Source organism: Staurois parvus, unplaced genomic scaffold, assembly GCF_062004578.1.
Source record: "Staurois parvus isolate SC_StPar_1 unplaced genomic scaffold, SC_StPar_1.0 ptg000361l, whole genome shotgun sequence".
Lineage (NCBI taxonomy): Eukaryota > Metazoa > Chordata > Amphibia > Anura > Ranidae > Staurois > Staurois parvus.
The window spans coordinates 8,080,671-8,093,568 of NW_028318157.1; the positions used below are offsets into that span (position 1 = coordinate 8,080,671).

At 37.2% G+C, this 12,898-nt stretch overlaps 1 protein-coding gene across 1 annotated transcript in view; it reads right to left on the bottom strand.

The window, feature by feature from the left end:
* The window catches only part of AFF2 (ALF transcription elongation factor 2), a 759,231-nt gene that overhangs the window by 527,903 nt on the left and 218,430 nt on the right, over positions 1–12,898 (bottom strand). The window contains exon 3 of the mRNA XM_089684953.1: positions 10,145–11,017. Coding sequence (XP_089541079.1) covers positions 10,145–11,017 — 873 coding nt within the window. The remainder of the gene's footprint in view (positions 1–10,144; positions 11,018–12,898) is intronic.

The window sequence follows — 12,898 nt, forward strand, 5'->3', positions numbered from 1 at the left end:
TTTGGATGGACTGATATTCTATGCCTGTGCACAACAAAGAGCACTATATTTGTGAACTACATACCAAAAAGAGGAAAAACATTAGATACCGTATGTTCTGGGGATTGTGTAGACTTTTTTAAATTCCCCCCACACTAAAGCAGGGAAGGGCACCCATTACACATATATACCTTTCTTTGGCTCAGTAATTGGGCAGCCCTTAGTTGCGCTTTCACTTGACTACAATGTAATAATACTGTAGGAATGTATTCCTGTATAATATATTCTTCAATATTTAATTTAAAATGTATAACACTTCACTTTAATAATATTACTGGTAATCAATTAAATAAAGAGAAGATACAAATGAATCCACTTGGAGTTTCAGTAATAAAGAGCCTTGTTTAATTTCATATCATTTTCTCCACATGCCTGAGAGTTGATATATTCTAAAATTGCATCTTGCAAACTTGATGCTGTATTTCCCTACTAATTTATTCCCCAGCTAATATGTGTATTAATGCTCTAAAACATTTCTCATTAGCACATGGAAATGTTTTACTTGGGTTATTTGATTAATATAATTTACAAGCCAACCCAGTGCTGCAGCATATGTGATGTTCCGGCTTGGTCTACTGAGGAATGTTCTGACATTACATTTATCAATACTCTTAGATATGGAATTCTAATTTTATTATGAATATGGGAAAAAAAAGAGGTTGAAAAAGACTGGTTTCCTTTATAATAACGTTAGCTTAGTGAGAATTCCTTGATGTTATGATCATTGGTTCAATTTCTGGTCCTCCAATTCTTAAGTATTAAATAAATATTGTTCTCTACATACAGTATCAATCCATCAGGAATAATTTCTGTGTCTTTTTTTCAAAAACTATGTATTTTTTGTTAAATCCTGTTAATAAATTCCTTAGGTTAAATGTTAAAAAAATAAAGATGAACTTTGGGCACAAAAAACTTTCATTAACCCTTCTCCCCTGTGGATGTCATATGACATCCTGGGGTTTAACCCTTTGAGGACCAAGGGATGTATTTGTCCCATGTTTGTAATTGCGTGTATCATCTGATTAAGAACTTAAAACTCTTTTTTTTTTTTTTTGATTTGAGTCAAAATATTAGTTCTTATCAACAAACAACAAATGGATGTAGCTTTTTGCCAATTATTTCAAGAAATGGCATAGTTACAGCAACTGAAGTTTATGAACTTTAAAAACAAAAAAATTGATTCTTTTGGCGTTCCAAAACCTTACGGTCCTCAAAGGGTTAAGTGGTTGTAAATGGATGATGCCTGCAGCTAAAGGGATCATCCCAGTTCTAAAAATTGCAACCAATGATTTTCTTTGTTGCAGAAGTGATTCAGGTGGCTATACTACCACTCGATCACTTCTACAGGTGGTGGAAGGAGGTGCCCATGCCACTGCCCTTACCGGGCTCACTTTTCCGATCAGGGAGCCCAGGACAGCTCCGACCAGCATCATCCTGTTCAGTGAACAGAGATAGAAGAACTGATGTTGTTCCTCTCTCTTTGGAACCAGAAGCGACAAGAATTTTGTCCCATCTGATTTTGGTTCTTTGGTCACTGGCCTGTTACCAGCCAGTGAAGCATCTAGTCAGACCAATCTGTGTCTGAGGGGCTGTATTGTAGACAGACCAGAGGAAATATCTGCCATAAGGAGGATAGATTCTCATAAAGAGGACTTGTCAGAGCCCCAAAAAAAAGGTAAAGAGACAGTGTAAAAAAAAAGTTTTAAATTAAAAAAAATAATGTGCCCCCGTGCTCAAATGCAAATGCATATGCAAGTCTTGCATGCTTATGTAAATGGTGATCACTCCACGCATGTGAGGTATCAATGTGAACATCAGAGCAGGAGCAATGATTCTAGCAACATACCTCCTGTGTAACTCTAAATTGGTAACTTGTAAAGACTTTTAAAGTGTTGCCTATGAAGATTTTTAGATACCATAGTTTGGCGCCATTCCACGGAAGTATGCACATTTAGGTATCTATTTACTCGGAGTAGCATAATCTTTTATATTTTACAAAACAATTGATATTTTATTGTGTTGTGTGCAATAAAATTTATTAAAGTGTATTTTTTCCCCAAAAAAATCAATTGAAAAACGTCTGTGCAAATAACATGTGACATAAAATACCCCAACACCCACCCTTTTATGCTCTAGGGTCTCTGCTTAAAAATATATAATATTTAGGGGTTCTAATAATTTTTTTAGCAATGATAATTTTTATATGTATGTGAGAATCGTTAGAATTAGCTTAGTAGGGAAGTAGTTAAAATATATTTCTCTGTGCAGAGAGAAGAGGTAAAGGATGGATTCAACAGGTTATCCCTCTATTGGTTATCAGCAGCATACTACAGGAGAGATGGACACAAGACCAGTCACCAATCAGCAGTAATTGGTCTATATTAGTGGAAACTCCTGCAGAGAGGCAAAATTTGGAAAGTGTTTCATGCTGGATTACTACACAGACATGAAAGAAATACACAAAGAACCCCAAGATTCAATCAAGAATATATATAGCACTTACATTTAGGCAATATTTGTTAAGCTTGGAGTTCAGCTTAAACTTTCTCAGAAGGGAGAGTGGGACAGTCATTCTCTTGATCTCAAAATTGAAGGAAATATATAATATTTGCTATTTTTATATACATTATATATAAAAGATCAGCTTGATGCAACTATTCGTATATACTTATATATTCTGATATAGTTCAGCTTTACTGCTACTTCTCTCAAACTAAGCCTCTGTGAGCTCCCTCTAGTGGTTAGTAGAATAATGAAAATATACGGTAAAATGCAAAAATATATAAATCATACGAAAAAATATTATTGGTAAAGACTAAATTCATTAAATAAATACATGTGCTTTCTATTCTAAAACTGACCCAACACCATTTTAGTTTATTTTTAAATGATCAGTAGCCTTTTCCATGTACAAAATAATTATGCTGCAGTAACCTGTTCTGGTTGTGAAAGGGTTACTTCCTTTTTTTCATTAACAAAAATAAATATATATCACCGCCAGAGCCACACACATTAACTGTCTGGACTAAATCAATGCAGCCATTTTTCTGTCAATTTCTGGAGATCTTTAATGGAGAATTAGAACGTCTGTCCTTCTAGCCTGAGAACTACTAAGCTGATCAATAGAAGCGGTAATAGCTGGATGATTTGAAACACATATAACAAAGCTTATCGTTTTGCTGAATATTATAGCCATCAAATACATCTAAGAAGGAATGGGAAATGGAAGTTCTCCGTATTTCAAGACTAAAGTGGCGATGACAAAGGTAAAATTGATTTGTTTCCCCAGATCAAGGAACGTCTTGGTGAAATGCGTAGTAACTGCTGTTTAGTACATTATAGTATGCCAGTACCATTCCGCAAGCCTTGGAAAATATCAATAAAAGTCTTTATAACTCAGATGTAATAGAGCATTGATTTAATCTTCTTTCCATAATTATTAAAGTTAATTCACATAATGCTATGCTTTAGAATTGCCTCATTACCGTGAGTTATACATCACAGCATTATGCATTTATTTGGTTTGTTCATTACTACCACAGCTGGAAGCATAATAGTTAGCTAATATACAATGTCATGAATGTGGTCCAATGTTTTAAATGTACACACACTGTACAGTTTTTGCAAATTTGAAAGGTTAGTCCCAGTTTTATCAAGCCTTTACAAAGATCAACACATCAAACCTGGCATAAGTTAAACAAATTCTAGCAAAATGTTGGTATTTGGTGGATTACGGGTGGAGCGTGCATTATCTAATGTTGACATTAAATGTTCTCTAAATTTGATCAGATCATTTCAAGTAATAGCTGTACCTAACCCATTTAACGTAGAGAATGACAATATGGCCATAGATAGGCATACAGTAACTTAAACAGCAGAATCTCAAACTACTGCTATAAGGCACAGGGCATGCCACACAGAGAAAAGGCTCACCAATATGGCCTTTTTGGCTGCATATATTGTAAGGTTTGTTGCATTAATATGTCTATGATATATTTGTGCATTGTTCCCATTTTAGTAATGATGCTAAGGCAAGAGTGCAAACCGTGCTCTACTGCCAATAACGTAACAGTTTAAAGCAATTGTATATAAAAGTCCATGTTTCTATAATTATCACAAACACTGACATTTTTTGAGATGCCTTTTATCTGGGGAATATAACTTGCCAAACGAATACTGTAATTTTTAACAGCTTTGCAAAGAATTTGGTTGTTTTTCTTGTTAAACTGAAAATGCACATACTTCCATGTTAACTATATAACTCAGAATATATACACTTTGAAAATGCAGCACAGCTTCTCTTCAAATGTATATCAGGAGCACAGGAGAGTCACACCTGTCTGTGTGTGTGTGAATTTTGCTTTGAGATATTGAGCTCTGTAAACAACAAATTTTCTACAACAAATAGAAAAATGACAAAAAAGAGAAAAGTTCTACCTTCTGCTTAGACAGAAGACTACATAATATTAATATGAATATTTATCTGACTAGAGAAAAAATGCAAACTTATTTTTTATAATTGTACTTTTTAGTCCACACAATAAGCTGTCCACTTGAGCAATATACCAAACACTGATGATCTAAAGTTATTACTTGTATTAGAATACCAAACTTCACTTGGCCGATTTAAAATGCTCTTTGTTCTGCTATCATGAATGTATTAATTTCTTAAACTTTGCCTAATACACTGGATTCATGTTCCAAGTAAGGTTATCCATATATTTATTTCTTTTTACAATTGTGTAAACATGAATCTAAATATTTTAGAGCACTGCATTTTAGTACTGGATGTTCAATAACATAGTAGATATCATCACAGAATGTCCAACATACACAAGTAGATGTGAACTCTACATGGATGGAGAAGTGTTTGGAAGTCTAGTTATGCAGTTCTCTAATCCAGGTGTTGTGTGAATGGCCAACATTACCATAGCTTCCAACTGTCCCTCACCTAGAGGGATTGTCCCATTTTTGGAGCCAAATCCCTCTGTCCCTCATTTCTCTTTAGTTGTCACTGATATTGATCTGAGGTATAGCTCTATAACCAAGTGCACTGTTTAATTACCAGATGTGTTATGCACCATGAAAACTTTCACACAACTTCAAACCAAACTAAATTACTGTGTTTTTATTTTAAGCCAGTACAAAAAACACACAGTGGTGAAAAGCACTTGTGCATTTACCCAATCATTTTCTACACATTCATTTTTTGTGGTCCATGTAACTGGAGATGTGGTATGGGGGTGTGCCGTTTGCCTACATGCATTGTGCTATAGTAATTGTCCAAGAACGTGATCTGCACAACCTATGTAGCATTTATTAGAAAAACCACAGCGTAAAAGTTACTGTAACAGTCAGTTGAAGCGTTTCAGCCTACATGGCTTTAGTCATAACTAGTTGTGCAGATCACGTTCTTTTACAATTATTCTCAGCTGTGCGACTGGAGATCAAGCACCCACTAGCTCTATGGATGGAGGTCTGTATGGGTAGCAGCACCATATTCTCTTTTTTTACAATATTGTACTATAGAGTGTCTCTCTTTCTCATCTTAGGTTAGGAGATATAATTACTACAAATTGGTTTTGTGGCCAGTTTTGTTGGTTCTACCTTGTACAGAACAGATCTGGGCCCGGAGGCTGTAAGAAAAATATTAAAAGCCTATTTAGAATGTCCCAGAGTTCTTTTTTTATTATTATGTATTTTTTTTTCTAAATCTACTTTTGCCAAAAGCACAGCCTTGATGTTTCAGGATATCCAACCACTAATATAAACAAGAAGATTTACTGTGCTGAAAAAATATTTTAGAATATAGCAAATGGACATGAATTTACAGTTTCCTGCTAAAAGCTTATTACAAGCTATACGAATAGATCACCATAAGAGTGTCCATAAATGTTCTACAAGGGGATTCAAACATTAAAAATACACATTACGTCTAGCCAGTACCTCTGACAGTAGCCTTTACTGTTTACTTCATGGGAATAACAAGAATTCACAGTTTACACACAACTCTTCAGAAGTTACTGCAAGTGTTACTGCGAAACACATCAGTCTTTGTTACACCTTGGAATGTTAATAAATAACATGGAGCTTTAAAACAGACAAGTACATTATTTATGTAGAAAGAGGAAAATCTGATATAAGCTGAAGTATTTGATATATTTCCTACAGTTTATTATAAAGAAAAATAGACGTTTTGCTAGGTAATCGGTCTGGGAACTGGAAATGCTGAAAAATGAGACCATAGGACTCTGCTTTCTCCTTTACTTGATACATGTAACTGTAATATGGTACAGTAGTTTGCTCAGTTTGCACCTTTTTGGAACTCTGTCAATGGTCGTGGTTATAGACCTGTCTTCCACACATGTTGCAGCTCTTTTGTGAGTTGAATCTATAATGACCAGCAAAGCTCTTGGGAAGCAGTTGTTTCATTAATACTTAAAGAAAATGTATACTCTTGTACAAATGCATATCACATAGCCATTTGATTGATCTAGGTACAAGCAAATCAAAAACACAATCTATCATTCCTAAATCTAAACAATCTATTAACTTGATTGTTTAATCATTCTGTATTAAAATTGATTATCCAATACATATGTAGATATTTGTCCAGTTGATCAGAATTGATTAATGATTTTTGAATGATCTTCTCATTATCAGTATAGCCATCATGGAGGAGAATATTTTAAAGTGATATTAAAGGCAACTTAAAAAAAAATTACAAACATGTCATACTTACCTGCTCTGTGCAGTGGTTTTGTGCAGAGCAACCCCAATCCTCCTCTTCTCAGTTTCCATGCCAGCACTCCTGGTCCCTCCCTCCTGCCAAGTGCCGCTAGAACAAGCAGCTTGCTATGGGGGCACCAAAGCAGGCTTGCTCCTGAGCCACTGCTCTGCATGTCCACTCACATACAGAGCCATAGCTCAGCCATGCCCCCTCTCCCTCCTCATTGGCTCACTCGCTGTGATTGACAGCACATCAATGGATTGCGATGGAGCTCAGGTAAGTATTAGGGGGACTGGGGGGGGGGGGGGGTTACTGCGCACAGAAGGTTTTTTACCTTCATGCATATAATATATGAAGGTAAAAAACCTTGTGCTTTTACAACCACTTTAATGTGAATATTTTAATATATGTGTGTTAATGTTTAAAAAAAAACTGTTTCTATTTATAGTTTGTAAATATATGCTGTATATAGTATGTACATTGGAGCAGACATATTTGTTGAATACATATGAGGGCTGTGCTCCCTGCATTTCTCCACAGTGATTTTGCTTTTCTCACAGCTGGATGACAGGCTTTTAGGCAGCCCACTGCAGAGGATCCTTTAACTTGTATCTAGTGGATAATCTACAAATCTCAATCTGTGTCTATGTGTCAATGAATGGATTGTGTACTAAACAAGAACTACGAATATAGGTGTCCGTTTATGACACAGAGAATAGCTGCGATTCATCGGATCTCAGCTATTCTCTGGTCATTCACAGTTTATGACACTCAGGAGATCAAGTCAGCCCTTCACTGGAGATCTGTGTTCTCCCTCCAGATTCTCCAGCCCAGAGCTGGAGAATCAGAGGGACTGCAAACTAAGCAGAGATAACTTACCTCTGCTTAGTAAACTGATCTTTTACTGTAATCTCATGAGATTATAGTAAAATCAGACGTTTTCCAGAGTTTGTAGACCGTTCTCCAGTGTTTGGAGACCGTTCTCCCTTCGTTCGTTCGCAGAAACTGCATTCACAGGAGAACTGTGTTCTCCGAGAATGCCGGAGAACTGAGCAGCGATCTATTACCGCTGGTTTATAAACGGACACCATAAATAGGCTGTGTGTTTAGAAACAACAATTCAATGCATACAATTCTTAAGAGTCAAATAAAGCAGAACTTCACTCTCTCAATTAAAATTGACTATTTTAAACCGTATGCTGCTAGCATTACTAAATAGGAAAGAATATCATATTTACTTGTTTTAAACTTTTTTTTTTTTACATTTCTGCAGGTACTTCCTGGTTTCCAAACCTAGGCAAACTATGTCATACACCCCAGGAGTCTTCAGGAAGGGAGGAGTGTTTTTCTCAGCAAAGCACACCCTCTGCCTAATGTCTGAGCTAAGGGCAGATGGATTCCAGGAAGTAAATGATACATGAATCATCTGCCCTAGTCAGGATGTCTATGACTAGAAATTCTGGGAGTGTTTTTCGAAGTGATTTTTCAGCAAAATAATGAATTTGTGTTTTTGGATTGTGGTGCTCAGATGCAGTGTAGTTCTGCTTTAAGTGTGCTTTCATTTTTAGTTGTAAACAAAGTTGCCTTAACCCCACTGAGGGAGCTGTAATTCTTATCTTAGGTCTGTCTTGTTTGGCTTACGCTCAGAAACCCAATAACTTGAGCTCTCTATGCCAAAAGTACACTTGTTCTAGTGCCAGCTAAACTGCAAATATATTAACACTGAGCATAACAATACTTGAGGCTTATAGAAAAGACTGTGCCAATTCCAGCCAAAGAAGTGAACTTGTGAAACACATATAGCTTAACTCCAGACTTATACATGTGTTAATAAATTGTTTACTGTTTTACCACCTGAAGGATTTGTAGTATTATTTGCCAGGCAGGTCACACAGTTATTTCCTGGTGGAGCAATGTAGTATCCCCTGCAGGGGTGGACTGACAACTCATGGGGCCCTGGGCAATAGGGGATCATGGGGCCCCTGTGTCCTTGCCCAAACTCAAAAAAGCCTATGAAAAAGGTACCAGGAGCATCTCATGGGGCCCCCTACTGACCCTGGGCCCTCGGGCAGTGCCCGAGTTTCCAAATGGTCAGTCCGCCCCTGATCCCCTGTTACCTCTCCAGCTACCACCAGCCTTGGTCACTGGACAATGTACCAGAATTACCATCTCTGACAAAACAGCAGAAAGCAGATCAAATAAACAGTGTAGATGAATCAGTAAGTATTAAACCCAAATCAGTAAGTAACAGGATGCTCTCTTTGGCTGTACACTGTGTCAGAATTTTGGAACCACAATAGTGATGGGGTCTTTGTGAAAAAGGGTAAAACAGCAAATATATATTTCAACTATGCATTTAGCGGTTTGTCTGGAATGCCATTTTAAAATAAGTCGATCAGTTTTAATTGTACAAGTCCTGCCTTGAAGCAAATACCACAAGTTGTCTACTGATGCCTTTATTAACCATGAAACCCTTCTAAGTGTGCCTTCCTGAAGTTAGTTTTAATTTGCTGCTAACAGCCTGGCATCCCAGACTTCATGGCTAAGCCCAACTCATTGCCATTTCTCTTACAAATAAGAGAGCCCTTGCTGAACACTAATGCACTTTAGATAGTAAAGTGGCTTTTGGAAAAGCTTAGCCATTAAGTCCAGCTCCTTGAAACAAAGTGAAACCAATTTCAGAGAGGTACACAAGAGGGGGGGTTCTGGCTTATGCCACTAACAGCAGATATACTGCTGTTTCTAGAAAACAATTTTCAGATGCCTGACAAGCTCATTTTAATCATGTTTATCGCACTATTATTGCCCATGGTACTGCAAGTGTGGTAATGTATAATTTAATTGTAACAGTAACTGTGATTATATTAACCCTGAGAAAGAAGATACTACTGAATGCCAACAAAAATGTAATTTTTTCCCCAGAAAACTGTAAGGCCCCTTGTGGGGCGGACCCGCCAGCGGGTCTCCGCTGTTCCCCACTGAGCAAATGGATGACAGGTCAACAGGACACAGCCCACTGTTTTCTATGGGGCAGTCTGATGGAAACAGGCCCCCGTCCATTTCCCCTCTAAACCGATCCTATCCACCAGATTGATAGGGAACAGTTCCCCATCTATCTGCTTTTAGTGTACAGGATCGGATAGGATGCCGGCGGGTGTCAGCAGACACATGTTTGCTGACACCCGCCTGAAAAACTGACAGGCGAACGTGATTGGACCATCAGTATGAAAGGGGCCTGTCTGCCTTTAGGCAGTTTTAAAAGTTAAAAATGGCTGACAGGTTCAAGCTCACAGCCTGAACTAAAAATAAATGGAACATGAAAAATTTGGTAAAAATGAGCAAATATACATGATGAAATGAAAAATATGGACTTACTTCACCAGTCTGGGGAATGCTAAGCTTTGGCAGTTTGTTCTTGGTGACCGGTGCATTAAGCTTTCCATCCAGTATTGCTCCTAAAGACTGGTTGATAAATCCATCTTCAATCTCTGTTGGTGGTTTCAATTCAGGTGAGTCATTAGGTACTTGGTCCTGACCATCCATTGGCCTGACATAGGCTGTTGGCTTCTGTTGCATAATGCTACTTTTACTGTGAAGTCCTGGGGGGAAGTTTTGAGAGGACAGACTGTTGCCTGCTAGAAGTAGGGATGTAGAAGGAAGTGGAGACACAGAACCATGTCCTGAAAGTTCTAAGTCAACTGGAGACTTTGAATGAGTGGTTTCTTTGTACGTATGTTCCCCACTCAAAGTTTTTGAGTGATTATGTCTTCTTGAGTGAGATGATGAAGTTGCGGGCACTGGGTCCTCCATATTTACACTTTTATGCTGTTCATTTTGGCAGTTATAAAGGTCTTCATACCTAATTTGTGATAAATCATGGGATGAACTGTGTTTTGATCGGCTTGGTTGGCTCGATTGTGTACAAGTAGAGTTATGTCCACCATGTGGCCAATCCATTCTTGACTTTCTTGTTCCTTCATGTACCATTGTGGACATTGGAGCCAAGCCTGAGGGTGGTGGCATTGATGTGGATGAGAGGTTATTACTCTGATGGCATTGTGTCACTCTATTCCTTTGATCTGGAAAGAAGTTTTGCTCGTTTTTCTCAACTGGTGTTTGAGGGACAGAATTTTTTGGGATTCCTACAAGATGGCTCTGGTTGGAATGGTTGGTCAGCAGGTCTTTCATCTCATCGTAGTTTCCCAGGGTATTCTGGACACGGTTTGCAAGAGCGTCTCCTTTATTTGTCTATATTATAACAAATAAAAACAAACATTTTAGAATAAATGTTCACATACGTACAGCATATAAACACTACATATGGGCACAATGATAATAAAAGTTGTAGTTTTCCGTTTATGGTGCTTGCTAATGCATAATCTGGAAATATAGATTGACTTAAAAGAAATTTTGCATAAATGTTACGTTAAAAAATAATAACAAAAAAAAAAAAAAAAATATATATATATATATATATATATACAGTGGGTATAAAAAGTCTACACACCACTGTTAAAATGTCAGATTTCTGTGATGTAAAAAAATTAGACAAAAATAAATAATTTCAGAACTTTTTCCACCTTTACTATGCCCTATAAATTGTACAACTCAATTGAAAATCAAACTGAAATCTTTTAGGTGGAGGGAAGTAAAAAAAAAAAAACTAAAATAATATGCTTGTATAAGTGTTTACACCCTTAAACTAATATTTTGTTGAAGCACCTTTTGATTTTATTACAGCACTCAGTCTTTTTGGGTAAGAGTCTATCAGCATGGCACATCTTGACTCTTTCTTGCAAAAACACTCCAAATCTGTCAGATTGTGAAGGCATCTCCTGTGCACAGCCCTCTTCAGATCATCCCACCCCTTTTCGATCAGATTCAGTTATGGGCTCTGACTGGGCCATTCTAAAACTTTAATCTTCTTCTGGTGAAGCCTTTCCTTTGTTAATTTTAATGTATGCTTTGGGTTGTTGCCATGCTGAAAGATGAAGTTCCTATTCATGTTCAGCTTTCTAGCAGAAGCCTAAAGGTTTTGTGCCAATATTGACTGGTATTTGGAACTGTTCATAATTCCCTCTATCTTGACTAAGACCCCATGTCCAGCTGAAGAAAAACAGCCCCAAAGCATGATGCTGCCACCACCATGCTTCACTGTGGGTATGGTGTTGTTTTGCTGATGTGCAGTGTCGTTTTTGCGCCAAATTATGGACAAAAAGTTCAACTTTGGTTTCATCGGACCATAACACATTTTCCCACATGCTTTTGGAAGACGTCAGATGTGTTTTTGCAAAATTTATCTGGGCTTGGATATTTTTCTTCGTAAGAAAAGGTTTCCGTCTTGCCACTTTACCCCATAGCCCAGACATGAAGAATACGGGAGATTGTCATCACATGTACCACACAGCCAGTGCATGACAGATACTCCTGCAGTTCCTTTAATGTTGCTGTAAGCCTTTTGGCAGCCTCCCAGACAGTTTTCTTCTTGTCTTTTCATCAATTTTGGAGGGACGTTCAGTTCCTGGTAATGTCACTGTTGCGCCATATTTTCTCCACTTGATGATGGGTGTCTTCACTGTGTTCCATGGTATATCTAATGCCTTGGAAATTCTTTTGTACCCTTCTCCTGACTGATACCTTTAAACAATGAGATCCCTCCTGATGCTTTGGAAGCTCTCTGCGGACCATGGCTTTTGCTGTAGGATGCGACTAAGAAAATGTCAGGAAAGACCTACTAGAACAGCTGAACTTTATTTGGGGTTAATCAGAGTCACTTTAAATGATGGCAGGTGTGTACTGACTCCTATGTAACATGATTTTGAATGTGATTGCTTAATTCTAAATGCAGCTAAATCCCCAGTTATAAGAGGGTGTGCACACTTATGAAACCACATTATTTTAGTTTTTTATGCTTACTTACCTCCTAAAAGTTTGTTTTTCAATTGAGTTGTACAGTACAGTTTGTAGGTCACATTAAAGGTGGACAAAGTTCTGAAATTATTTATCTTTGTCTAATTCTTTTTACATCACAGAAAACTAACATTTTAACAAGGGTTTTATATATATATATATATATATATATATATATATATATATATATATATATATTATATGTATAAACAATTACAC